The sequence below is a fragment of the Manihot esculenta genome, chromosome 1 (genome assembly GCF_001659605.2).
Source record: "Manihot esculenta cultivar AM560-2 chromosome 1, M.esculenta_v8, whole genome shotgun sequence".
Lineage (NCBI taxonomy): Eukaryota > Viridiplantae > Streptophyta > Magnoliopsida > Malpighiales > Euphorbiaceae > Manihot > Manihot esculenta.
Window position 1 is genome coordinate 14370227 of NC_035161.2, and position 25933 is coordinate 14396159.

Genomic DNA, 25933 nt, shown 5'->3' on the forward strand with positions numbered 1-25933 from the left:
ACCCCCACCTTACTGTCCAAATCCAGCAAACCCTACCTCAGAAAATGTTGCACCACCTCCACCACCTACAGAACCAGCAGCCCCAGTTACTCAACCTTTGAGACCTAGCTCAGCCAGTGGGAGCAAGGTCAAGATGACCGATTACATGAAACTGGGTGCTCCTCAGTATGAAAAAGGGGATGACCCATTTGTGTATCTTGAAAGGGTTAAAGTGATCACAGAGGAGATTGGGGCTGATGACAGTAGAGCCATACAGATGGCTGGGTTCACACTTAAGTACAAGAAGGCACGGGAGTGGTTCAAGAATTATGTGAACCCGAGAGTGGACAGCATGTCTTAGGAAGAGTTTGCAAACGAGTTTGCAGGATGGGCTTTTCCCGATAGTTCAAGGGAGCTGAAGATGATAGAGTTTGAACAGTTGAGGCAGACGGATGAAATGAGTGTAGAGGAGTACACCGACAGATTCTTGGAGCTGTTGCCTTTTGCTGGGCAGAGTCTGGATACAGATTCGAAGAGGTCAAGGAGGTATGTCATGAAACTCCATTCCAGGTATTCCTCCTTGATTCAGTCAGTGGACAGGGAGAGCTTCCATGCCATAGTAGATATGGCCAGGAAAATGGAGGCCAGTGCCATCATTCAGGGGACAGTTAAGCAGACAGTGGCACAGCCTTCTGGTTCTAAAACTCCGGGTGGGGGAAGATTAGATCCCTCTACCCTGAGTGCAGCAGCTTCAGGCAGTAAGAGATGGGGTAAGCCCAAGGGTAAGAAGAATAAGTTCTGGAGTAAAGTCAAGTCCAGTCTGGGATTTGGGAGTGGCTCAAGCTCTGGTGCGGATAATGCAGTTTGTGCGAAGTGTGGTAGGCCACACAAGGGAGTATGTCGGTTTGGGACGAACGCCTGTTTCAGATGTGGTCAGGAGGGGCATATGGCTCGAGAATGTCCAAGAGCAGTCCCGATGGCTCAGTCCCAGCAGACAGCCTCAGGCAGTGTAGCGCAGCCAGCAGCTCCAGCCATGACTCAGGCTAGTGGCAGAGGCAGAGGGAGAGGGGCAGCCTCTTCTTCAGCGAGTTTCAGAGGTGAAGGTCCATCAGCTCCAGCACGGATCTTCACAATGACACAGCAGGAGGCAGATGCATCTAACACCGTGGTGGCAGGTAACTTAATTATTAGTTGTTCAGATGTGTATGCCTTGATGGACCCTGGTGCATCTCATTCTTTTATTGCTCCGAGAGCCGTGGGGAGGTTAGGTCTGATGACTTCTGGGTTAGAGTGTCCTCTCTGGGTCAGTGGACCCAAGTGTGATCCATCTGTGGCAGAGTCAGTTTGCCAGTGTAGTCCTGTGTTTGTTGAGGGAAGATGCTTGTCCGCCGACCTTGTGGTTCTAGATTTGACAGATTTTGACGTCATTCTAGGGATGGACTGGTTATCTACCCATGGTGCTACCTTGGACTGCAGGGATAAGGTAGTCAGGTTCAGAGGTCAGGATGGGTTTGAGGTTGTCTTCAGAGGAGACAGGAGGGGTACACCTAGAGGTCTGATATCAGCTCTTCAGGCTCGTAGGTTGCTCAGGAGGGGATGTCAGGGGTATTTGGCTCATGTGAGAGAGCTTAGCAGTCAGGTCAGAGAGCCCGCCTCAGTGCCAGTGGTTAGAGAGTTCTTAGATGTGTTCCCAGACGAGCTGCCAGGTTTACCACCTGCTAGGGAGATAGAGTTCGAGATAGAACTGATGCCTGGAACCCGACCGATCTCTATCCCTCCCTACAGGATGGCGCCAGCAGAATTGAAAGAGTTGAAGGAGCAGTTACAAGAGTTGGTAGACAAGGGCTTCATCCGACCGAGTACCTCACCCTGGGGTGCTCCAGTTTTGTTTGTGAGATAGAAGGATGGATCCCTTAGGCTTTGTATCGACTACAGGCAGTTGAACAAAGTCACTACCAAGAACAAGTACCCATTGCCAAGGATCGACGATCTATTCGACCAGCTAGCAGGAGCGGGTTGTTTCTCCAAAATAGATCTGAGGTCCGGGTATCATCAGTTGAGGATCAGGGAAGAGGACGTGCCAAAGACAGCTTTCAAGACCAGATATGGGCATTTTGAGTTCCTTGTAATGCCGTTCGGGCTAACCAACGCCCCTGTAGCATTCATGGATCTCATGAATAGAGTGTTTAGCCAGTACCTGGATCACTTCGTTATTGTCTTCATAGATGATATCCTAGTGTATTCCAGGAATGCAGAGGAGCATGCCCATCATCTGAGGTTGGTTCTACAGACCTTGAGGGAACATGGCTTGTATGCCAAGTTCTCAAAGTGTGAGTTCTGGCTAAGGAGCATTTCGTTCTTGGGGCATGTAGTGTCAGAGAATGGGATAGAGGTGGACCCCAAGAAAACAGAAACTGTGGCTAACTGGCCTAGACCCACTTCAGTGATGGAGATCAGGAGTTTCTTGGGTTTAGCAGGTTACTACAGGAGGTTCGTTCAGGACTTCTCGAAAATTGCAGCTCCTCTAACCAGGTTAACCAGGAAGAATCAAAAGTTTGTGTGGACCGACCAGTGCGAAGAGAGTTTTGAAGAGCTCAAGAAGAGGTTGACTTCAGCACAGTTTTAGCTCTGCCATCTAGTGATGAGGACTTTACAGTCTTTTGTGATGCGTCCCGTGTGGGACTGGGTTGTGTACTGATGCAAAATGAGAGGGTGATTGCTTATGCTTCGAGGCAGCTAAAGAAGCATGAGTTGAGTTACCCCACACATGACCTTGACATGGCAGCAGTAATCTTTGCACTCAAGATGTGGAGGCACTACCTCTATGGGGTAAAATGTGAGATCTTTACAGATCATAAGAGCCTGCAATACATCCTGAGTCAAAGAGATTTGAACTTGAGACAGAGGAGATGGGTAGAGCTGCTGAGTGACTATGATTGCAAGATTCAGTATCATCCGGGTAAGGCGAATGTCGTGGCAGATGCCCTAAGCCGGAAGTCACTAGGTAGTCTATCCCACATCACGGCAGAGAGGAGACCAGTGGTGAAGGAGTTTTACAAGCTCATTGAGGAAGGTCTACAGTTGGAGTTGTCTGGTACAGGTGCTTTAGTTGCTCAGATGAAAGTGACACCTGTGTTTCTGGAGCAAGTGGCTCAGAAACAGCATGAGGACCCAGAGTTAGTGAAGATTGCCAGGACTGTTCAGTCAGGCAAAGACAGCGAGTTCAGATTCGACAACAAGGGGATCCTCCGCTATGGGAGTCGTTTATGTGTACCAGATGACATAGGGCTAAAAGGAGACATTATGAGAGAGGCTCATAATGCAAGATACAGCATTCACCCCGGAGCCACCAAAATGTATCAGGATCTTAAGAAAGTTTATTGGTGGCCAGCTATGAAGAGAGAAGTGGCACAGTTTGTGTCAACCTGCGAAGTTTGTCAGAGGGTGAAGCTGGAACATCAGAAGCCGGCTGGAATGCTTAACCCACTACCTATTCCAGAGTGGAAATGGGAGAATATAGCTATGGACTTCGTAGTGGGGTTACCGGTGACGTCCAACAGATTGGACTCCATATGGGTGATTGTGGACAGACTCACCAAATTGCTCACTTCATCCCTGTCAGGAGTGGCTACTCTGTGGACAAGTTGGCGCAGGTGTATGTTGATGAGATCGTCAGACTGCATGGGGTTCCTGTTTCTATAGTGTCGGATAGAGGACCCCAGTTCACCTCCAGGTTTTGGCGGAGTCTGCAGGATGCCATGGGTACCAGGTTAGATTTCAGTACTGCCTTCCATCCACAGACAGACGGACAGTCAGAGAGGACCATCCAGACCATAGAAGATATGCTAAGAATGTGTGTGCTGGACTTTGGCAATTCTTGGAGGCAACATCTACCTTTGGTGGAGTTTGCCTACAATAACAGCCATCATGCTAGCATCGGGATGGCTCCATATGAAGCTTTATATGGGAGGAAGTGCAGGTCACCTGTTTGCTGGGAGGAAGTTGGAGAAAAGGCCTTGGCAGGGCCTGAGCTAGTAGAGATCACCAGCAGGGTGGTACCCTTAATCAGAGAAAGAATCAAGACTGCTGCAAGCAGACAGAAGAGTTATGCAGACATCCGCAGAAGGCAAGTAGAGTTCCAGGAGGGGGATCTGGTATTGCTTAAGGTGTCTCCAATGAAGGGAGTGGTTCGCTTCGGGAAGAAAGGTAAACTAGCCCCACGATACATCAGACCCTTTGAAATCTTGCAGAAGATTGGGAATGTGTCGTATAAGCTAGATTTGCCTGCTTCTATGGTAAGAATCCATCCGGTTTTCCATGTTTCAATGTTGAGGAAATTTGTGTCAGATCCGGGCAAGGTTCTTAGTGAGCCTGATGTGGAGATCCAAGAGGATCTCACCTATGTTGAGCAGCCGCTACGGATCCTAGACACCCAGATCAGAAAGCTAGGAAACAAGGAAATCCCGATGGTGAAGGTCCTTTGGAACCACCACAATCTGGAAGAGTGCACTTGGGAGACACGGGAATCTATGCTCCGGCAATATCCTCATCTCTTTTAAGGTTAGCCTCTATGTGTTTTATGTGTATGATGTGATGACTCTATGCTTGTGCTAGTTGAGGAACATTCGGGGACGAATGTTCTTAAGGGAGGAAGAATGTAACACCCGGTTAGACTCCGGTATCGGAATTCCTACCGTCCGGTGGAAATCTCAGATGTCGGAAGCCTCTAGTAGGGTAAAACCATGTTTTTTATAAAATGTTTTAATGTGTTTTATGTTTTAAGTATGAAAGGAAATGAGTTTTTGCATGAAAATAGCTTTGGAGGAAAACTCAGGTTCGGTCGCCGAACCTTAGGTTCAGCCGCCGAACATGCATGCGTTGCGGATGTGCTTTAGGCCCCCGAAAGCATAAGTGAGGGAAGTCCAGGTTCGGCCGCCAAACATGGCATGCATGCGGAGGCACATTCGGCCCCCGAACGTGGTCTGGCCAGCCACTATAAAAGGGTCCCTTAGCCGAAAACGGGCGAGCTTTTTCCCCATTTTCGGCCAAGGTGAGTCTCCGCCGCCCCTCACCCATCTTGGGCGTCTTTCCTCTATATCTTTCAAGGTTTTCATTTGTTTTAACTTTATTTTGAAGATTTGAGCAAAGTTTTGGAGCTTAGAGGTTCAAGAACTCAAGCTCTCCCAACTTCGAGTTTAGGTCGTCTCTCTCTCGATCTTCAAGAGGTAAGAGCCGATCTTAAGCTCATTGCATGTTTAAAGTAAGTTTTAAGTAGATCTATGGGGTAGAATGCATGTTTAGGTTATGGTTATGTTTATGGGTATAAATGTATGTTCATGATCAATGTGGATGCTTGATGTGTTGTAGATGGGGTTTATGATGGTTTGAGGCCCCTAGGAACATGTATGCTTGTGTTTGTGTGTTGTAGAATAGGTTTGATGCATGTTGGAAAGGTTTGGAGGCGAAATGTGCATAGGGAGCCAAGTTTCTGCCCTTTGGCAGAAACCAGGTTCGGCAGCCGAAGGACTTTTGGCCGCCGAACATGGCTGGGGAGGCAGCCTTTCGGCTGCCGAAGCTTGCCCCCGAAAGGAGACTTTCGTCTCTGTCTGGCAGTTTCGGCCGCCGAAGGTGCCGCCGAACATGCATGAGTTTCATCTCTGTCTGGGAGTTTCGGCCGCCGAAGGTGCCGCCGAACCTGCCTAACTTTTGGCTCTGGAGGGACTTTCGGCCGCCGAACCTGCCGCTGAAAGTGCCCTGTCCAGGCCTCCTTTGCATGTTTTTCTATGGTTATTTCAGGATGTTTTAAGGGTTTTTTGGGGAGTAGTTTAGAGATATGTTCTAGTATGTTTGGTCCCTCATTTGAGTCCACCTGTGTAGGTTCGGACCCGAGGAACCGAGGACCCCAGCAGTGAGTTCAGCTGCTTCGGTGTTGTCAGAGTCAGCCAGAGGTGAGTGGAACTAAACTTAACCTTTTAAATTGAGAAATTAAATGTTTTATCATGTTTCATGCATCATGATTATGCAATAGGGTGTTTGCATTAGTTTTCACGAATATGCCGCATTGCATCGATTGTTGTTGATGTGGGTGAATGTTGGATGACCCAATTAGTCCATGACAGGAAGACCAGGACCCCATTCTACGGCCTGGCACAGAGTAAGGAAATACCAGGACCCCATTCTACGGCCTGGCACGGTTATGGGACTTGAAGACCAGGAGCCCAGAGGAGGCCCTGGGACAATGGTAAGTAATGTATGTTATGACAGGAAGACCAGGACCCCATGCTACGGCCTGGCACAGAGTTAGCTTGGACTAATTGGTGACAAGTTCACCCAACCCTTATGTGAATTGTCTGTGTTATGATGCATTTCATTGGAGCATAGTATTAATATGTTTTATAGTTCTACTCACTGGGCTTTTAGCTCACCCCTCTTGACAGAGCATAATTTAGCCCACTTTATCATGATAATCTTGATGTTTATTTACACCTTTTCTACCTAATTTTGTGGTTTTGTTCATGTTTTGCAGAAACTAGGTGTGAAAAGACAATCTGGAGAAAATGCTCTTAAAACTGCCAAAAAGTGCCAAATATGGAAAGTTCCAGAAAAGGAAAGTTTTCATATATGGAAAGTTCCAAATAAGGAAAGTTTCATATATGGAAAGTGCCAAACAAGGAAAGAGTCAAAGAGCGCAGCCAGCAAACTGTCCGAAATTCGAACTGCAGAATCCTTCCTGCCTTGTTTAGAACGTGTGCCAAGAAAGGAAAGTCTTCAAATAAGGCAAGTTTTCAGAAAAGGAAAGTCTTCAAATGAGGAAAGTGCAGAGGCAAAAGCAAATAAGGAAAGCTCGGTCAGAGGATTATTTAAAATTCAAATCGCAGATATTTCTTTCCTTATTCAAAGATGTGCACATACTGCAGCAGTCATATCTTCCAATTTAGGCAGCGAGATCTCATGAAGGCACACTTGCCTCTTCTGCGTTCAACGTTTAAAATTCAAACGAAGGCTCCACCTAAAAAGGAAAGACTTGGCAGATCCACTTTCCCTTCTGCATTCAATGACTGCGCACCACTTGCCTCTTGCAACACAATCTGCGCGCCACTCCCTATTCAGGAAGGAGATCTCTATGCACTTGGCCTTCATACAGTCCAGATTCATAATTCAATAGAGGATCCATCTAAATAGGAAGTTTGGACAGCAAATATTTCCTATACAGTGCTGTCCGCGCGCCTACCTCATCTGCAAAGCCTGATCCGCGCGCCTCCTTCCCTTTCAGTGCTATCCGCGCGCATGCCTCTCTCCTGCAGAGCAAGCCACGACTTTTCTTCCTCTATTGGCATCCTTGGATCGCTCTTCCTTCCTTTTCAGACACAAGGTACGCTCCTTTCCTATTCTGAAAGCCATCTGCGCGCACCTGCCTTCTGAAGTGCATGCACTACGATTCTTTCCTCTTCTGCAACAACTTGGGCAGCAAGTTGATTTTGGGCAGCAACTTGGGCAGCCTCTACACTAATTAGGAAGCAAGGTCAGCATCTAAACTTATTTAGGAAGCACAATCTGCACCTCCTTCCCTTTCTGAGACCAAACCGCGCGCATCAACTTCCTTTCGCAGTGCATTTTCGCGCAGCCTTCCTTCTGAAGCCGAAAAGCGCGATTCTTTCCTTTTCAGACACATCTTGGGCAGAAAATACCTCTTGGGCAGTAAGTATGACCTAGGGCAACACTTTTCAACTATAAAAAGCCACATAAGAAGCCTCTACATGGTTTTTACACTCCCCCTGGGAGACACCTACGGGATTGCAAGTGACATCTTCTCTTTTTCTTCCTTTCTTTATTTTTAGTTTTTGTTTCAGCCATGAGTGGCTGAAACCTTTTTTCTAGTTGAGGATTTGGTGAAACTTTGGTTGTATTTTTGGATTGAGAGACTTGAACTACATGGTTAATCTTTAGTTGCTTTTCAATATTCATGTAATTTGGTGCTTTAAGATATTATTGCTTTGTCTTGCGGATCTCTATTGATCTTTGATTTCAAGGTAATATATTGTTGTTTGAATAATCTTAGTCCGTATTTGCTTGGATTGCTCAAATATAAGAACACTTGGTGTAAAAACCAAGGAAATTGCATGATCTAGTGTTGTCTCCATGCATGTGGGTGACTAGAATTGGTTCTCTCTATTTCTTTATGCGATTGACTATTGTATAAGGCCTGTGGCTCAAAGACGTTCTTTGGCAATTGTTAATTAGTAATTAATTGGAGGACTATCCCTAATTGATTTAACCTAAAAGAGAGATAATGGATGTGAGAAGTTTCTTCAATCTCCATGGCCAATTTATTGAATCAACAAAGGAACATATGAGTCAATGATCAATCCCATCAACTTAAAGTGAATCCGAATCTTCAACTAGAGCTTTTCTCTTATTTGTTTTCTCTTTATTTTTATTATTTGCTTTACTTTATTGTTTCCACCATTAGTTTAATCAAATCAATCTCAAACCCCCCTTATTTACTTTACTCGCAATTTATTTTCATTGTTTATTTATTTTCTGTTTGTTCATTTGGTCTACTCAAGGAAGGTAAATAAGTATCAATTCCCTGTGGATACGATCCTTTTACCACTGTCTACAGTTTTAATATTGTTGGTAGTTAAAAAGGTTATTTATTTTGACCGGCTTCGACAACCGCTTTGTCAAAATTGGCGCCGTTGCCGGGGAGTTGATTTAACTTATTTGTTTTTCTTTCAGGACCAAATTTCAAAAAAAAAAAAAAAAAAAAAGGGGGAGCACGTCATCGCAGACCATCTTCTGAAACATCTCAATCGCACATCTGAATCATGGATGAGGTAAGTAGATCTGATCTTTCTTTTCTGACATCTTTATTGAACGATTTAACCATAGAACAAGATGCGGTAAGTACACCTTTTCGCCTTGTGGAACTTTATGAACAAATCGCTGCTATGAGAAGTTTTGTTATAGACCAAGCTGAACAAGCTTTTGAAGAACAACAACTCCAACAAGTACATGCATGTGAAAGATTCTATGGACAGCCGAGATATGCAATACCTGAAGATACCAGAACTAATCTTTATAAGATGTTGGAGACTTTGCACAATTTCCAACAGGAAGTGGATCGAGTAGCCGCCAAATGGAGAGAAGACATGGTAAGAAAAGAGGAAGAGTGTCAAGCTGATGATGAAAGATGGCAAGTACAAGAACAAGTTGCTGAAGAAACCCAACCAGAAGATAGTTTGTCCAATCAAACTGATCAAACAGAACTTGTTGCTTTAGATATCATTGATTTTATGAGCCAAGATGTTTTTTATGTAAATCAAAATGATATGCTAAATGATGATCCTTGCAGGAAAGAGAGCCAGAAAGAGCCAGAACTGAAAGAAACTGACTGTTGCATCCAACAGGTGGACTGCAGCCATGCGCAGAATGAACAGAAGTAGATCGCACCACTTCAGCTTGGTGCGCAGATCAACCTTGCGCAGGACAGTCCTGCAACACTTCCAGTCACACTTCTTCAGCTTCCATCGCATGAAACTCCTTCCAGCCTCCCATTGCAGACCAACCTTGCGCAAGAAGGAGTACCTGAAAGCCTTTCAGTTGTGTCCTTTCAGCTTCAATCGCAGATCAGTGGTCTTCCGCCTCCCTTTCAGGTAAGTTCTGCGCAGAAAGAAGAATCTGAAACTCCTTTCAGCCTTCCAATGCAAACAGCCCAGGCTCACAAGGAACAAATGGTATTCCAAGCACCCAAACCAAAGGAGCATGCAGATCTATGCTTGCCCAAGCCTCCAGATAAGGTAGAATTTGTTTTGCCCGAACTCAATGCTAAACTGCAGCTACATATGGAGAAATATCAATTGAAGCTCGAAGTGCTAAAAAATGCAAACATAAGGGCTAGAGGCACACCTCATCTGAAAGAGGAGAAACTGATCATGTTACTTCACGAGTACATGAAAGAAATAAGATGGGTTATGACTAAATCAAAAGGCATGCTACACTATTCACTTAATTCTGTTGGGACCCTTTTTCCTCCCCCAATTACTTGAGGCAACTTGCCAGGTGGATCGCACCATACAACACTACACCAGGGGAGTACTCAGTTTCCTTTGTTCTTTTATGTTTTCTATACATTGAGGACAATGCATGATTTAGGTGTGGGGGTGCGGATCTCTGAAATTTTTAATTTTTTGCTTTAGACACATTTTTCCTTTCAGTTTGCATTTTCCTTTCAGTTTTTTCTTTTAGTTTGCATTTTCTTTTCAGTTTTCCTTTCAGTTTGTGTTTGATCAACCATGGTCTTCTTCTTTCTGATTTGCTTTACTCGAACTGACAAACTATGTTGAATGAACTTTCTCTCCATGGCCCCATTGATGTGATGACTCTTTAAACCTAGGTTGAATCAATTGCAATAAGATGTATTCATGTTTGGGAATTGCTTTTGAATTGAATCCTTGAGCTTTCCATGGTGAAAAACATACTGATGACCCTCAACTGATGAGAATAAATTGAAATTGTGTGAATGAACTTAATGTGACTTGTTAGCAATTGGTGTTGATTTGCCCAAATCATTGAGAAAAGAAATTCAGAAAAGGCCTAGACTTCATAAGCACAATGTGAAAACTGTTCCAATGGTCAACAGACTATGAACAGAGCTAGTAGCCACTTGGACAGGTGACCAACTGAGTAACTGGGGGTGGGTATCACCAATATGTACCTTCACGTCAAAAGGTTGGTGACTTTTCCAAGCAAGTTTAAAGTGCAAAAAGGCTGAATTAAGTACTTCAAGGTAAGGGCAAGTCACTCTGAAAGCTAGATTAAGTCTTTGAATGAACAAGAACTAATGCATGTATGATCTCTCTCTTGAGGAAAACCAATCCTAACCATAGTAAGTAAAGGGAAACAAGGAAAGAGGTAAGTAACCTTGATGCATACATTCTTTATTGCAATGATTCAAAATAGGGGTCTAGAGTAAGAGCTCAAGTAGACATAAAGGATCTAAGTGAAGAGAGTTTGTTCAACTGTGTTTGTTTGCTTGAGGACAAGCAAAAGGCTAGGTGTGGGGGTATTTGACAGAGCATAATTTAGCCCACTTTATCATGATAATCTTGATGTTTATTTACACCTTTTCTACCTAATTTTGTGGTTTTGTTCATGTTTTGCAGAAACTAGGTGTGAAAAGACAATCTGGAGAAAATGCTCTTAAAACTGCCAAAAAGTGCCAAATATGGAAAGTTCCAGAAAAGGAAAGTTTTCATATATGGAAAGTTCCAAATAAGGAAAGTTTCATATATGGAAAGTGCCAAACAAGGAAAGAGTCAAAGAGCGCAGCCAGCAAACTGTCCGAAATTCGAACTGCAGAATCCTTCCTGCCTTGTTTAGAACGTGTGCCAAGAAAGGAAAGTCTTCAAATAAGGCAAGTTTTCAGAAAAGGAAAGTCTTCAAATGAGGAAAGTGCAGAGGCAAAAGCAAATAAGGAAAGCTCGGTCAGAGGATTATTTAAAATTCAAATCGCAGATATTTCTTTCCTTATTCAAAGATGTGCACATACTGCAGCAGTCATATCTTCCAATTTAGGCAGCGAGATCTCATGAAGGCACACTTGCCTCTTCTGCGTTCAACGTTTAAAATTCAAACGAAGGCTCCACCTAAAAAGGAAAGACTTGGCAGATCCACTTTCCCTTCTGCATTCAATGACTGCGCACCACTTGCCTCTTGCAACACAATCTGCGCGCCACTCCCTATTCAGGAAGGAGATCTCTATGCACTTGGCCTTCATACAGTCCAGATTCATAATTCAATAGAGGATCCATCTAAATAGGAAGTTTGGACAGCAAATATTTCCTATACAGTGCTGTCCGCGCGCCTACCTCATCTGCAAAGCCTGATCCGCGCGCCTCCTTCCCTTTCAGTGCTATCCGCGCGCATGCCTCTCTCCTGCAGAGCAAGCCACGACTTTTCTTCCTCTATTGGCATCCTTGGATCGCTCTTCCTTCCTTTTCAGACACAAGGTACGCTCCTTTCCTATTCTGAAAGCCATCTGCGCGCACCTGCCTTCTGAAGTGCATGCACTACGATTCTTTCCTCTTCTGCAACAACTTGGGCAGCAAGTTGAGTTTGGGCAGCAACTTGGGCAGCCTCTACACTAATTAGGAAGCAAGGTCAGCATCTAAACTTATTTAGGAAGCACAATCTGCGCCTCCTTCCCTTTCTGAGACCAAACCGAGCGCATCAACTTCCTTTCGCAGTGCATTTTCGCGCAGCCTTCCTTCTGAAGCCGAAAAGCGCGATTCTTTCCTTTTCAGACACATCTTGGGCAGAAAATACCTCTTGGGCAGTAAGTATGACCTAGGGCAACACTTTTCAACTATAAAAAGCCACATAAGAAGCCTCTACATGGTTTTTACACTCCCCCTGGGAGACACCTACGGGATTGCAAGTGACATCTTCTCTTTTTCTTCCTTTCTTTATTTTTAGTTTTTGTTTCAGCCATGAGTGGCTGAAACCTTTTTTCTAGTTGAGGATTTGGTGAAACTTTGGTTGTATTTTTGGATTGAGAGACTTGAACTACATGGTTAATCTTTAGTTGCTTTTCAATATTCATGTAATTTGGTGCTTTAAGATATTATTGCTTTGTCTTGCGGATCTCTATTGATCTTTGATTTCAAGGTAATATATTGTTGTTTGAATAATCTTAGTCCGTATTTGCTTGGATTGCTCAAATATAAGAACACTTGGTGTAAAAACCAAGGAAATTGCATGATCTAGTGTTGTCTCCATGCATGTGGGTGACTAGAATTGGTTCTCTCTATTTCTTTATGCGATTGACTATTGTATAAGGCCTGTGGCTCAAAGACGTTCTTTGGCAATTGTTAATTAGTAATTAATTGGAGGACTATCCCTAATTGATTTAACCTAAAAGAGAGATAATGGATGTGAGAAGTTTCTTCAATCTCCATGGCCAATTTATTGAATCAACAAAGGAACATATGAGTCAATGATCAATCCCATCAACTTAAAGTGAATCCGAATCTTCAACTAGAGCTTTTCTCTTATTTGTTTTCTCTTTATTTTTATTATTTGCTTTACTTTATTGTTTCCACCATTAGTTTAATCAAATCAATCTCAAACCCCCCTTATTTACTTTACTCGCAATTTATTTTCATTGTTTATTTATTTTTTGTTTGTTCATTTGGTCTACTCAAGGAAGGTAAATAAGTATCAATTCCCTGTGGATACGATCCTTTTACCACTGTCTACAGTTTTAATATTGTTGGTAGTTAAAAAGGTTATTTATTTTGACCGGCTTCGACAACCGCTTTGTCAAAATTGGCGCCGTTGCCGGGGAGTTGATTTAACTTATTTGTTTTTCTTTCAGGACCAAATTTCAAAAAAAAAAAAAAAAAAAAAAAGGGGGAGCACGTCATCGCAGACCATCTTCTGAAACATCTCAATCGCACATCTGAATCATGGATGAGGTAAGTAGATCTGATCTTTCTTTTCTGACATCTTTATTGAACGATTTAACCATAGAACAAGATGCGGTAAGTACACCTTTTCGCCTTGTGGAACTTTATGAACAAATCGCTGCTATGAGAAGTTTTGTTATAGACCAAGCTGAACAAGCTTTTGAAGAACAACAACTCCAACAAGTACATGCATGTGAAAGATTCTATGGACAGCCGAGATATGCAATACCTGAAGATACCAGAACTAATCTTTATAAGATGTTGGAGACTTTGCACAATTTCCAACAGGAAGTGGATCGAGTAGCCGCCAAATGGAGAGAAGACATGGTAAGAAAAGAGGAAGAGCGTCAAGCTGATGATGAAAGATGGCAAGTACAAGAACAAGTTGCTGAAGAAACCCAACCAGAAGATAGTTTGTCCAATCAAACTGATCAAACAGAACTTGTTGCTTTAGATATCATTGATTTTATGAGCCAAGATATTTTTTATGTAAATCAAAATGATATGCTAAATGATGATCCTTGCAGGAAAGAGAGCCAGAAAGAGCCAGAACTGAAAGAAACTGACTGTTGCATCCAACAGGTGGACTGCAGCCATGCGCAGAATGAACAGAAGCAGATCGCACCACTTCAGCTTGGTGCGCAGATCAACCTTGCGCAGGACAGTCCTGCAACACTTCCAGTCACACTTCTTCAGCTTCCATCGCATGAAACTCCTTCCAGCCTCCCATTGCAGACCAACCTTGCGCAAGAAGGAGTACCTGAAAGCCTTTCAGTTGTGTCCTTTCAGCTTCAATCGCAGATCAGTGGTCTTCCGCCTCCCTTTCAGGTAAGTTCTGCGCAGAAAGAAGAATCTGAAACTCCTTTCAGCCTTCCAATGCAAACAGCCCAGGCTCACAAGGAACAAATGGTATTCCAAGCACCCAAACCAAAGGAGCATGCAGATCTATGCTTGCCCAAGCCTCCAGATAAGGTAGAATTTGTTTTGCCCGAACTCAATGCTAAACTGCAGCTACATATGGAGAAATATCAATTGAAGCTCGAAGTGCTAAAAAATGCAAACATAAGGGCTAGAGGCACACCTCATCTGAAAGAGGAGAAACTGATCATGTTACTTCACGAGTACATGAAAGAAATAAGATGGGTTATGACTAAATCAAAAGGCATGCTACACTATTCACTTAATTCTGTTGGGACCCTTTTTCCTCCCCCAATTACTTGAGGCAACTTGCCAGGTGGATCGCACCATACAACACTACACCAGGGGAGTACTCAGTTTCCTTTGTTCTTTTATGTTTTCTATACATTGAGGACAATGCATGATTTAGGTGTGGGGGTGCGGATCTCTGAAATTTTTAATTTTTTGCTTTAGACACATTTTTCCTTTCAGTTTGCATTTTCCTTTCAGTTTTTTCTTTTAGTTTGCATTTTCTTTTCAGTTTTCCTTTCAGTTTGTGTTTGATCAACCATGGTCTTCTTCTTTCTGATTTGCTTTACTCGAACTGACAAACTATGTTGAATGAACTTTCTCTCCATGGCCCCATTGATGTGATGACTCTTTAAACCTAGGTTGAATCAATTGCAATAAGATGTATTCATGTTTGGGAATTGCTTTTGAATTGAATCCTTGAGCTTTCCATGGTGAAAAACATACTGATGACCCTCAACTGATGAGAATAAATTGAAATTGTGTGAATGAACTTAATGTGACTTGTTAGCAATTGGTGTTGATTTGCCCAAATCATTGAGAAAAGAAATTCAGAAAAGGCCTAGACTTCATAAGCACAATGTGAAAACTGTTCCAATGGTCAACAGACTATGAACAGAGCTAGTAGCCACTTGGACAGGTGACCAACTGAGTAACTGGGGGTGGGTATCACCAATATGTACCTTCACGTCAAAAGGTTGGTGACTTTTCCAAGCAAGTTTAAAGTGCAAAAAGGCTGAATTAAGTACTTCAAGGTAAGGGCAAGTCACTCTGAAAGCTAGATTAAGTCTTTGAATGAACAAGAACTAATGCATGTATGATCTCTCTCTTGAGGAAAACCAATCCTAACCATAGTAAGTAAAGGGAAACAAGGAAAGAGGTAAGTAACCTTGATGCATACATTCTTTATTGCACTGATTCAAAATAGGGGTCTAGAGTAAGAGCTCAAGTAGACATAAAGGATCTAAGTGAAGAGAGTTTGTTCAACTGTGTTTGTTTGCTTGAGGACAAGCAAAAGGCTAGGTGTGGGGGTATTTGACAGAGCATAATTTAGCCCACTTTATCATGATAATCTTGATGTTTATTTACACATTTTCTACCTAATTTTGTGGTTTTGTTCATGTTTTGCAGAAACTAGGTGTGAAAAGACAATCTGGAGAAAATGCTCTTAAAACTGCCAAAAAGTGCCAAATATGGAAAGTTCCAGAAAAGGAAAGTTTTCATATATGGAAAGTTCCAAATAAGGAAAGTTTCATATATGGAAAGTGCCAAACAAGGAAAGAGTCAAAGAGCGCAGCCAGCAAACTGTCCGAAATTCGAACTGCAGAATCCTTCCTGCCTTGTTTAGAACGTGTGCCAAGAAAGGAAAGTCTTCAAATAAGGCAAGTTTTCAGAAAAGGAAAGTCTTCAAATGAGGAAAGTGCAGAGGCAAAAGCAAATAAGGAAAGCTCGGTCAGAGGATTATTTAAAATTCAAATCGCAGATATTTCTTTCCTTATTCAAAGATGTGCACATACTGCAGCAGTCATATCTTCCAATTTAGGCAGCGAGATCTCATGAAGGCACACTTGCCTCTTCTGCGTTCAACGTTTAAAATTCAAACGAAGGCTCCACCTAAAAAGGAAAGACTTGGCAGATCCACTTTCCCTTCTGCATTCAATGACTGCGCACCACTTGCCTCTTGCAACACAATCTGCGCGCCACTCCCTATTCAGGAAGGAGATCTCTATGCACTTGGCCTTCATACAGTCCAGATTCATAATTCAATAGAGGATCCATCTAAATAGGAAGTTTGGACAGCAAATATTTCCTATACAGTGCTGTCCGCGCGCCTACCTCATCTGCAAAGCCTGATCCGCGCGCCTCCTTCCCTTTCAGTGCTATCCGCGCGCATGCCTCTCTCCTGCAGAGCAAGCCACGACTTTTCTTCCTCTATTGGCATCCTTGGATCGCTCTTCCTTCCTTTTCAGACACAAGGTACGCTCCTTTCCTATTCTGAAAGCCATCTGCGCGCACCTGCCTTCTGAAGTGCATGCACTACGATTCTTTCCTCTTCTGCAACAACTTGGGCAGCAAGTTGAGTTTGGGCAGCAACTTGGGCAGCCTCTACACTAATTAGGAAGCAAGGTCAGCATCTAAACTTATTTAGGAAGCACAATCTGCGCCTCCTTCCCTTTCTGAGACCAAACCGCGCGCATCAACTTCCTTTCGCAGTGCATTTTCGCGCAGCCTTCCTTCTGAAGCCGAAAAGCGCGATTCTTTCCTTTTCAGACACATCTTGGGCAGAAAATACCTCTTGGGCAGTAAGTATGACCTAGGGCAACACTTTTCAACTATAAAAAGCCACATAAGAAGCCTCTACATGGTTTTTACACTCCCCCTGGGAGACACCTACGGGATTGCAAGTGACATCTTCTCTTTTTCTTCCTTTCTTTATTTTTAGTTTTTGTTTCAGCCATGAGTGGCTGAAACCTTTTTTCTAGTTGAGGATTTGGTGAAACTTTGGTTGTATTTTTGGATTGAGAGACTTGAACTACATGGTTAATCTTTAGTTGCTTTTCAATATTCATGTAATTTGGTGCTTTAAGATATTATTGCTTTGTCTTGCGGATCTCTATTGATCTTTGATTTCAAGGTAATATATTGTTGTTTGAATAATCTTAGTCCGTATTTGCTTGGATTGCTCAAATATAAGAACACTTGGTGTAAAAACCAAGGAAATTGCATGATCTAGTGTTGTCTCCATGCATGTGGGTGACTAGAATTGGTTCTCTCTATTTCTTTATGCGATTGACTATTGTATAAGGCCTGTGGCTCAAAGACGTTCTTTGGCAATTGTTAATTAGTAATTAATTGGAGGACTATCCCTAATTGATTTAACCTAAAAGAGAGATAATGGATGTGAGAAGCTTCTTCAATCTCCATGGCCAATTTATTGAATCAACAAAGGAACATATGAGTCAATGATCAATCCCATCAACTTAAAGTGAATCCGAATCTTCAACTAGAGCTTTTCTCTTATTTGTTTTCTCTTTATTTTTATTATTTGCTTTACTTTATTGTTTCCACCATTAGTTTAATCAAATCAATCTCAAACCTCCCTTATTTACTTTACTCGCAATTTATTTTCATTGTTTATTTATTTTCTGTTTGTTCATTTGGTCTACTCAAGGAAGGTAAATAAGTATCAATTCCCTGTGGATACGATCCTTTTACCACTGTCTACAGTTTTAATATTGTTGGTAGTTAAAAAGGTTATTTATTTTGACCGGCTTCGACAACCGCTTTGTCACCTCTCCCTTTACCCCCAGGCTTGCAGGTACAGGATAGAGCAGGAGTCCGGATAGAGTAATGAAGTTTTGTTTATGTAATAGCTAGCAATGGACATGATCAAATTGTAATGTAAAGTCTTAATCAGTATAGTTATGTAATGAGATGATGTTTATGGATGTTAGAGATGTGCTTGACCATAGAGTGTTGTTATCCCTTTTAATACATGATCTTAGAGATTTTTTTATGATGTTTATGTAAACCAACTCAACATATGGTATGTCACCCTTTGGGGGGGGGGGCACTGATGAGATCCCACAGAGGGATCAATGTTATGTTAATGTATATGCACAGGTTGAGTTTGGTTGATGTATATGGAAAGAAAAGTTTTAATTTTTATGCATGTTGTTGATCATGTATGGGATTATACAGGTTTACAGGTTTCATGTCAGGCTTGCTACGGGTCCCGGCGGCCTTAAGCCGATCTGGATCCTAGCGCCGGTAGCGGTCCGATTTTTGGGTCGTTACAATTGAATAATTGATAATCTGTGTACAATATGGAAAAAGAGATGCTTTATATAACCTAAATAATGACCCATGATCTTTGCCACTTCCCACTACTATGCATGGACCCATGATCTATGCCACTACCCACTACTCTGCATGGATCCATGATCTATGCCACTATCCACTACTGGATAACTACCCACTACTGGTTAACTACCAACTGCTAAATAACTATCCACTACTAAATAACTACCCACTATAAATACAAAGTTTGAATTGTCAATAAGGACATATTCGGCCTAATTGACTTGGAATGGCCAGATTGTTCTTCAACTTCAAAATGAACTTGTAAAGCTTCAACATATTCCTTCATGAATCCTTGAAGTGCTTCCTTCAACCTCTTGAATCTCAACCTTGTAATTGGTCCTTGAGGCAATGCTAGCTCATCAGTGCTGTTGGTTATGCTTACATCACATTGCGGGTTTCTTTTTTTAATGCTTCACATGTTATCTCATGATTTAATTCTTCCACTTGTATGGCTTCAGCATTGAATTGTGAGATAAAACTCCTCAAAGATTCACCCAAATGGATCTTCTGCAAGTCAGAAGAAAGTTTTTTAGGGGTATACAAGTAATAAATCTATATTTAAATAACGCAATAAACTGCATAAAATTTTAAATTGAACCTGGCTCAGATGTTGGTACCATTTCTGAGCCAAACCTATGAGTGTCTGTGGAAACACCCAGCATAACACCAAATCGTTTACATCCTGAAACTGTATGGTCGTCTTGAAGATTGCCAGGTGGCTTCTAGGGTCTGCCATTCTATCATATTTGTCCAGGCTAGGCAGCTTGAACTTGGTGGAAAAGGTTTTTGCTAAAATCTCTTTTGAAAGAGGTGAAATACCATCTAGGCTGAAATCCTCTTCTTGTTCCTTTTGGTATCTTTGCACAGCCCGCATTAGCTTTCAATCGACGCCTTTTAGGGCCTCGTCTAACTCATCTTTTGACTCAGCCCTTCCCTTGGACCATGTTTTAATCGCTTCTGTCCAAGCCCTTGAGGTGTTGACAGAGGCTTCTTCCCTTCTTTTGGGATCTATTTTTTATGCCTCTTCTTGAGCCTTATACTGCTTGAGGGAAGTCTGCAACCTTTGGATGTACTAAAGTATATGTTCGTTGTTTAAATTATTAAGGTCTACTTCATTGACCACTGGAATGTGTTTTCTCTATTGTCAGGGGTAGAGGAAATGATGACTCCCTTGTTGGTAGCAATATTGGCAGCAGCTCGTGAACTACCGGCCATCTTAGAAGTGAGAGATGAGAGAGGTTTCTTTCCGAGAAAAAGAGTAGAAGATCGATTGTAATCCAAAATAATAGTGAGAATTCTAAAGAGTTTCCGGCAACAGAACCAAATAATGTTACAAAGATCAGATTGATGATGTGGCCAGAGCAGAACTGTGCTGTGATTTGCTAGAACCTGTAAGGAGGAAAATATGAGGTGGTGCTGGGTGTCCATGACAGCCACTCCGATGCTCAAATCAGTATAGAAGAGTATAGAGAATGCAAAGAATTGCTTAGAGTTTTAGTATTAGAAAATAGCATACATTTACCTCTGTAATTCTTTTCCTTTTAGACTGTAAGAAGATAAAGATGAATATGACATTTTTTGATAATCTGATGGTAATGTTGTCAATTACTTAAATAGGTTGGTAATCCCGCGATTACAGGCGTATTAGGGATATGATGAGTTATACTAGATAATAATAACTTTGCGTCGAGACTCGGCTTGTCGAGGGAAGAACAGATCTTTGATGATGATTCGAATGTTTAAGGTGTCCGGGTCATTTACTTCTACATTTTCTATTTATTAGATTCTTACTACGTGACCATATTTTGTGATGATATCTCATTATTTATTTTGAACTATTATTATGTAGTATTAATCTCAGTCATATCTAATTTAAATTTTTTAAAAAAAAAATTGAAGTCGAGTAGATTAAAGAAAATTATGCAAGAAAATGGAAGAATTTTATAGCTTTTTTATAGGGCAGAGATAAATTCTAAATTTTATTTTTATTAATTTATTTTTATAATTATTTTTAATTAAAATTTTTTATTTAATAATTTAATATTATTAAAATTAAGTTTATTTTAATAATATTATCTTAATTTTGATATTTTATTTATTAGTGTATATAACCAAAATTTAAATATTTATTTATAATAAATATTAACTTTTCACTTTAATATTTAAATATAATTATTGGTAAATAAAAAAAAGATATTATCTAATAATTTTATATTATCAAATTATTTATATTTTTTATAATGATTTAACTTTTAATTTAAAATTAAAGTATTTATTAAAAATTATATTTTTATCAGAATTAATAATATACAAATAATCTAAATTGAGATACAGTGCAGGTCAATAAATAGAAAGATCTACCAGGAAATAAAAATCTAAACTACTAATAACATTTTATATAATAAAAAAAATTACTAATGACACATGCTAACAAAAATCATCAATTACAAAATAATTACAATGCCAACACCTAAGAATTAAAAAATTACAAGCCCCCTAGACAGTCGACATTGAATCAATTTATTCAAATAAAGTTAAATTGAAACTGTTTTACATTTTTTTTCATCTACTCTTCTAATTTTTTGCACAGGGTTACATTTCTTTCAAATATAATATAAAATTATATTATAAAAAATATTTTAATATTTATATTTTTATTATAAAAATCATAACATGTATTATTGATATAAAATTTTCAATGTAATTCACTTCCCAACCTAAATATTCAAACCCCATAACGTATATACAATACATAATAATTACATAGATTATATAAATATTTATATATACAAATAGTATAAATAATGTAAAGGTTTAAATATTTCCCTTCCCCCCCACTTTTATATGTAGTATAAATATATATAGATGGGTTGCTCCAAACTAAAATCACCAAGAAAGGATAACAATGTGAATTTTATTTTTTCCAAATTGAACATCTTGATCACATTCTACAAATCTTGCAATACCATGAAATCCAATTTAAGATTAATAAGTGAATCATAAAAAAGTAATTAGTATTGTGGAACAAAGATGCCTAAACTTGTCACAAATATAACATTTGAAATACAAATGTATCTAAATTTGTTTAAAACCTATCGTACCCATCTTATTAGGGTTAATTCGGATTCCACATTCAATTTTTAACTCTTTATGAAAACACCTCTGCATGTGTTTTACAATATTCTCAAGGGAAATTGAATTATCCCCAAAATGATTTTCAATTTTGATTAAGATTTCTTGAAAATTGAAACCTTTCATTAATCGACATTTCTAGATAACATTAAAAAAAAAAAAAAGAAAGAAAAAAAAATCAGTGCAAAGGCATGAAATGTCTTCCTTATAACTTATTTTACTCAACGTGAACTTGGGTTGGTCCGAAAGTAGATGACTAAAAAAAGCATAAGCCTATGAGAGGACCAAGATTTAGTTTACGTTTTGATGTGCTTAGGCTGGACTTGAGCCCTGACCCAATATCTTTGGAATTGCTTTGTGTCTGAAAATATTGTTAGTAATTTGAGGAAAGCCTACTTCGAGGATTTCATTAATTCCAGACCTCAACACGGAGAGATCATTGCGACTTCATCAGAACGTAATCATCAAATTATGTGCTGAAAAGACCAAAAATGCATGAAAGAATTACTCTCAAGTCTCTAAGTTTATAGAAATTTCACTAGTTCAACTCTATTTCAAAATCACTCAATAGTTCACATTTTAAAATTCTATATAGGATACGCATGAAGTGGTAGTAGCATATAGAACTGTCAAACTTCATTTTAGGTATCTATGGCAACTGGGGAAAAAGAAAATGGAGCCTACCTATTAAAGAGGCAACAAAGAGTGAGGAAAAATGGAAGTTACAGATGTTTTCTTCCTTTCCCCCCTCCATAGTTGGCTAATCTTTCCACCCCTCCTTGTTCAGTCGTCGCGTGGCAAGGCCTTTCAATGAGAGATTCGAGCTTGGAGTAACAGGTAGTGAAGGTGTCTTCGGGGCCTCCTCATCATCCCAATCATCACCCCAACTGTTATCCCATCCATCACTGACTTCAGATTCTGGTTTTCCCCCACCTGAAACAGGCAGATCCATGTTTAGCCTCTGATATTTAGAGCCAGTGCCGAATTGCTTCCTCCGGATGCTGATGCATGTACAACCTGCTGCAAGTATTAGAAGTGCAGCAATGGCCAGTACAACAATGGTAGGAGTTCGCAAAACAAAATTTAAATAACTGGATTTGTGAGAGTTATCAAGTTTCTTGTCAAAATTGTCAGCAATCAAATGCCTTATATCCAGGTTGCAATGACCCTTTCCTGCCTTTAGGACAATTAGGTTGTCACTTCCTCCATCTGTGATAGAGACCTTCACCTGAAAGGTTACATAAATCACAATGCACCAAGCAAGTCAACAACAAATAATGACAAGGTTATTTTTATCAAGACAATCAAGCCAGAAATGCCAAAAATATATGCAACAGAACTTTCTTATTGAAAATTATAAATATTATAACTATATACAACAAATGAAAATAAATAATGCATATAAGGATACTACAGGAACGAAGGGTTACAAAGTTCACAGACCATGCCTCAAGCCGAGCACCTAACTAGTGTGATGTGCCAATGGAAAATGTTAGGACTAATTAACCACAACTTCAGCGTCTCATATAAGCCTGTATTCAATATTTGTAGATGGCATGCCCTGCTTGCAGGAACTATGCGGAAAAAAAATTACTATAACAAAGTAATGCATTGAGGATAAAGGAAAGAAAGAAAGGGAACCTTGTTTATAGCCATTTCGCGCTGCTATGTATGTATTACAACAGAAGTTGGGAGAAAGCTCATTTCTTTTGGTTTAAAGCTCCAAAATGTAGATCCAAATAACTAAATATGTGAGGCTTGTTGATTTAATAAATCCATGAAGGGATCATTTTTATACACCACCAATAAGATGTCATGCTTAGAGTGGTTTCAAGTAGTACTCTCTGCCCTGTTTCATATATCTTTGTTAATGAGGTTGCAACATCTGTTGCAGTTATCAATATGGTCTACAGTCTGCTACTAAGACTTGCATGAAGCTACATGCTCCATTTTGAAATTCTTAATTCATTTCCTTTTCTTTTAGATTTTCCTCCTGCCTATTTGCACAAACAACTAATTTGAAAAAGAAGTATCTGGAGTGCGATTTGGTCATAAATCAATACTAGATACATAGCAATTATTGGTGGTCAGGATGCCTCCAAAACCAACACACCAACTACCATATTTCACAGAAATACCTTTTCGTCTTGTTTTTCTTGGAGCTGAAGTTGTGTTTTCTCCAGTTGAACAAAATCCGGAGCAGAAATAGTAACTGTGAGAGGTTTTTTCCCTTTATTCTGAACTAAAAGTGAATATTGTGCACCTGGAAATAAAAGAAGAAGTAAATCCACATATGCAATGCAAATCCATATGCTAAAAGATACTACAAAAGATCAGGGAACTCATAACTTTAATGAAATTCATGCTCATTGACATATTACAACATGTTACAGCTGTTAACTCCAATCCATTATTCTCATATTCTAATAGAAGACAACATTTAGCTACACATTTATCTCATACTCCAAATGAAAATCTATAATTTCTTTGTATGAAAGCAGGCAACAGATTAAATCGGCAAAACAACTACCATTAGCAAAACAATGATCAAACATGTATGTATTAAGAAAAGTGAACAACATACCATTTCCCGGTACTCTTAAACAGGCAACCAACTTGCTATCCTCATCCACACACTTGTTAGATGGATCACATTCTTCAACATGGGAACCCTTTGTCGTGTGCCCTGGCTCCTCCCCATCGCCACTCTCTTTTGGCTTGGTCTTCTTTTTACTATCATCACTCTCACCATGCAATTTCTCGTTCAAGTTATTCACATCCTTTACTACATTGTCTGTTTTTTTGGACCCAGATTGGCCATTCATATTCTCATGAATTTTCTTGCCATCATCAATACCCTCCTTTAATTTATTCTCTTGATTTCCTTTATCTTTCTGTTCTTTATGAGATCCATTAGAATCTGAAACTGAGCCCGTTTCACCTGCTTGCTCAGTCGAACCAGTTGTGTTATTTGATTGTGGATCTAAATCATTTTTTGCACTCACAGTTGCCTAGTTCAATAATCCATAACCAATTATGCCTACACCATAATATATTAAGCAATACAAAAGACATAATTAAGGTTATTTCTTCATTAGTTACCTTCGAATCAACGAAAGAGAAGTCAACTGTAAGCAACAGAAGAATCATACCCAGATAAAGAAATCGGTTTGTTTCCATATTCTGAGGCAAACCCAATTCTTTATTCTATCAAAAAGCTCTGCTTGCACAAGATTAGAACACAAAAGTTTACAAATTGATAGAGTTGAAAGAAACGGAGCAAATGAAGGAGTAAAGACTGACGAGTGTAGAGAGAAAACTGACCCAGAACACGACAACGTTTTAGTCCTTCTATTTCGTAAGATCGTGGTTGGATCCTTGGCCACAGTAGCTCTGCTTCTCATCGAGCTTAAACTAAGAGAAGAGAAGGAGCAACGAAAAATTTGAATTTAGGGTTCAATACTTTAGCTGAAAAAATAAAACTGAGACTGAAAGAGATGCAGAGAGAGGTTGACCAAGTTATTTGTTTTCTTCACCCGATTAATGCAGGTTTTGTTTGGTTCGGCGGTCGGACTCGCGTCAATACGCACCGTTTCTGTACCCCTCCCTATTATCTCTTGGATTTTTTTTTGAAATATTTTTTTTCTTACAAATCAACATTTGGGCTACAACTTGCAGCAAAGTTTTATTATAACAAGTAATGTAAATCTGATGATTGATATTACAACCAATTTAATGATAATAAATTTCATAGGCAAAACATAGCTACCACATTTGTAACCGTATTTACTTAATAGGAAATCCACTAGAAGAAAATATTTGAGGTATGAAAATAAATATGAAGTTTAATTAGAATAAAAGTTCTAATATCACATGGTATAACAGACGGCGAACTGTGAAGAGCATTATAAACTAAAGCCGAATTAGTTTCACAAACAATATATTGAAAGCCCACATTTTGACTATTGCCAACAAAGCACATGCTTTTTCTACCACAATAGAAGAACATCATACTTGCATAGTAATATTATGCACAATTCTACATGTACTATCTGTATCTATCACAGCAATAGTAGTAAGAAAAAACTAATCCAATCAAGGCACATCACTATTTAGCTTGATACATCCCAAAGGAGGAAGACACCAAAAAGCAACTGAATAAGGCCAATGTGGCTGAGAGGGAGAATCAGCAAAAACACTACTATGCTGAAAAAGGCTAAAATCAATAGAGATACGATGTGACGTAGCAAGGATCAGGCTATACAGACTAAAAAATATATTTA

The 25933-nt window shown here is 40.1% G+C and overlaps 1 protein-coding gene across 1 annotated transcript; it reads right to left on the minus strand.

Annotated features, from left to right (window-relative positions):
- Positions 1–22154: 22154 nt before the first annotated feature.
- Positions 22155–25181, minus strand: LOC110607689. The gene is made up of 5 exons (XM_021746834.2): positions 24975–25181; positions 24753–24870; positions 24235–24661; positions 23789–23913; positions 22155–22878 (listed from the first exon to the last, which is right to left on the minus strand). Exons 2-5 carry the CDS (start codon positions 24828–24830, stop codon positions 22411–22413), a joined length of 1098 nt encoding a protein of 365 aa, XP_021602526.1. The 5' UTR covers positions 24831–24870; positions 24975–25181; the 3' UTR covers positions 22155–22410.
- Positions 25182–25933: the final 752 nt, after the last annotated feature.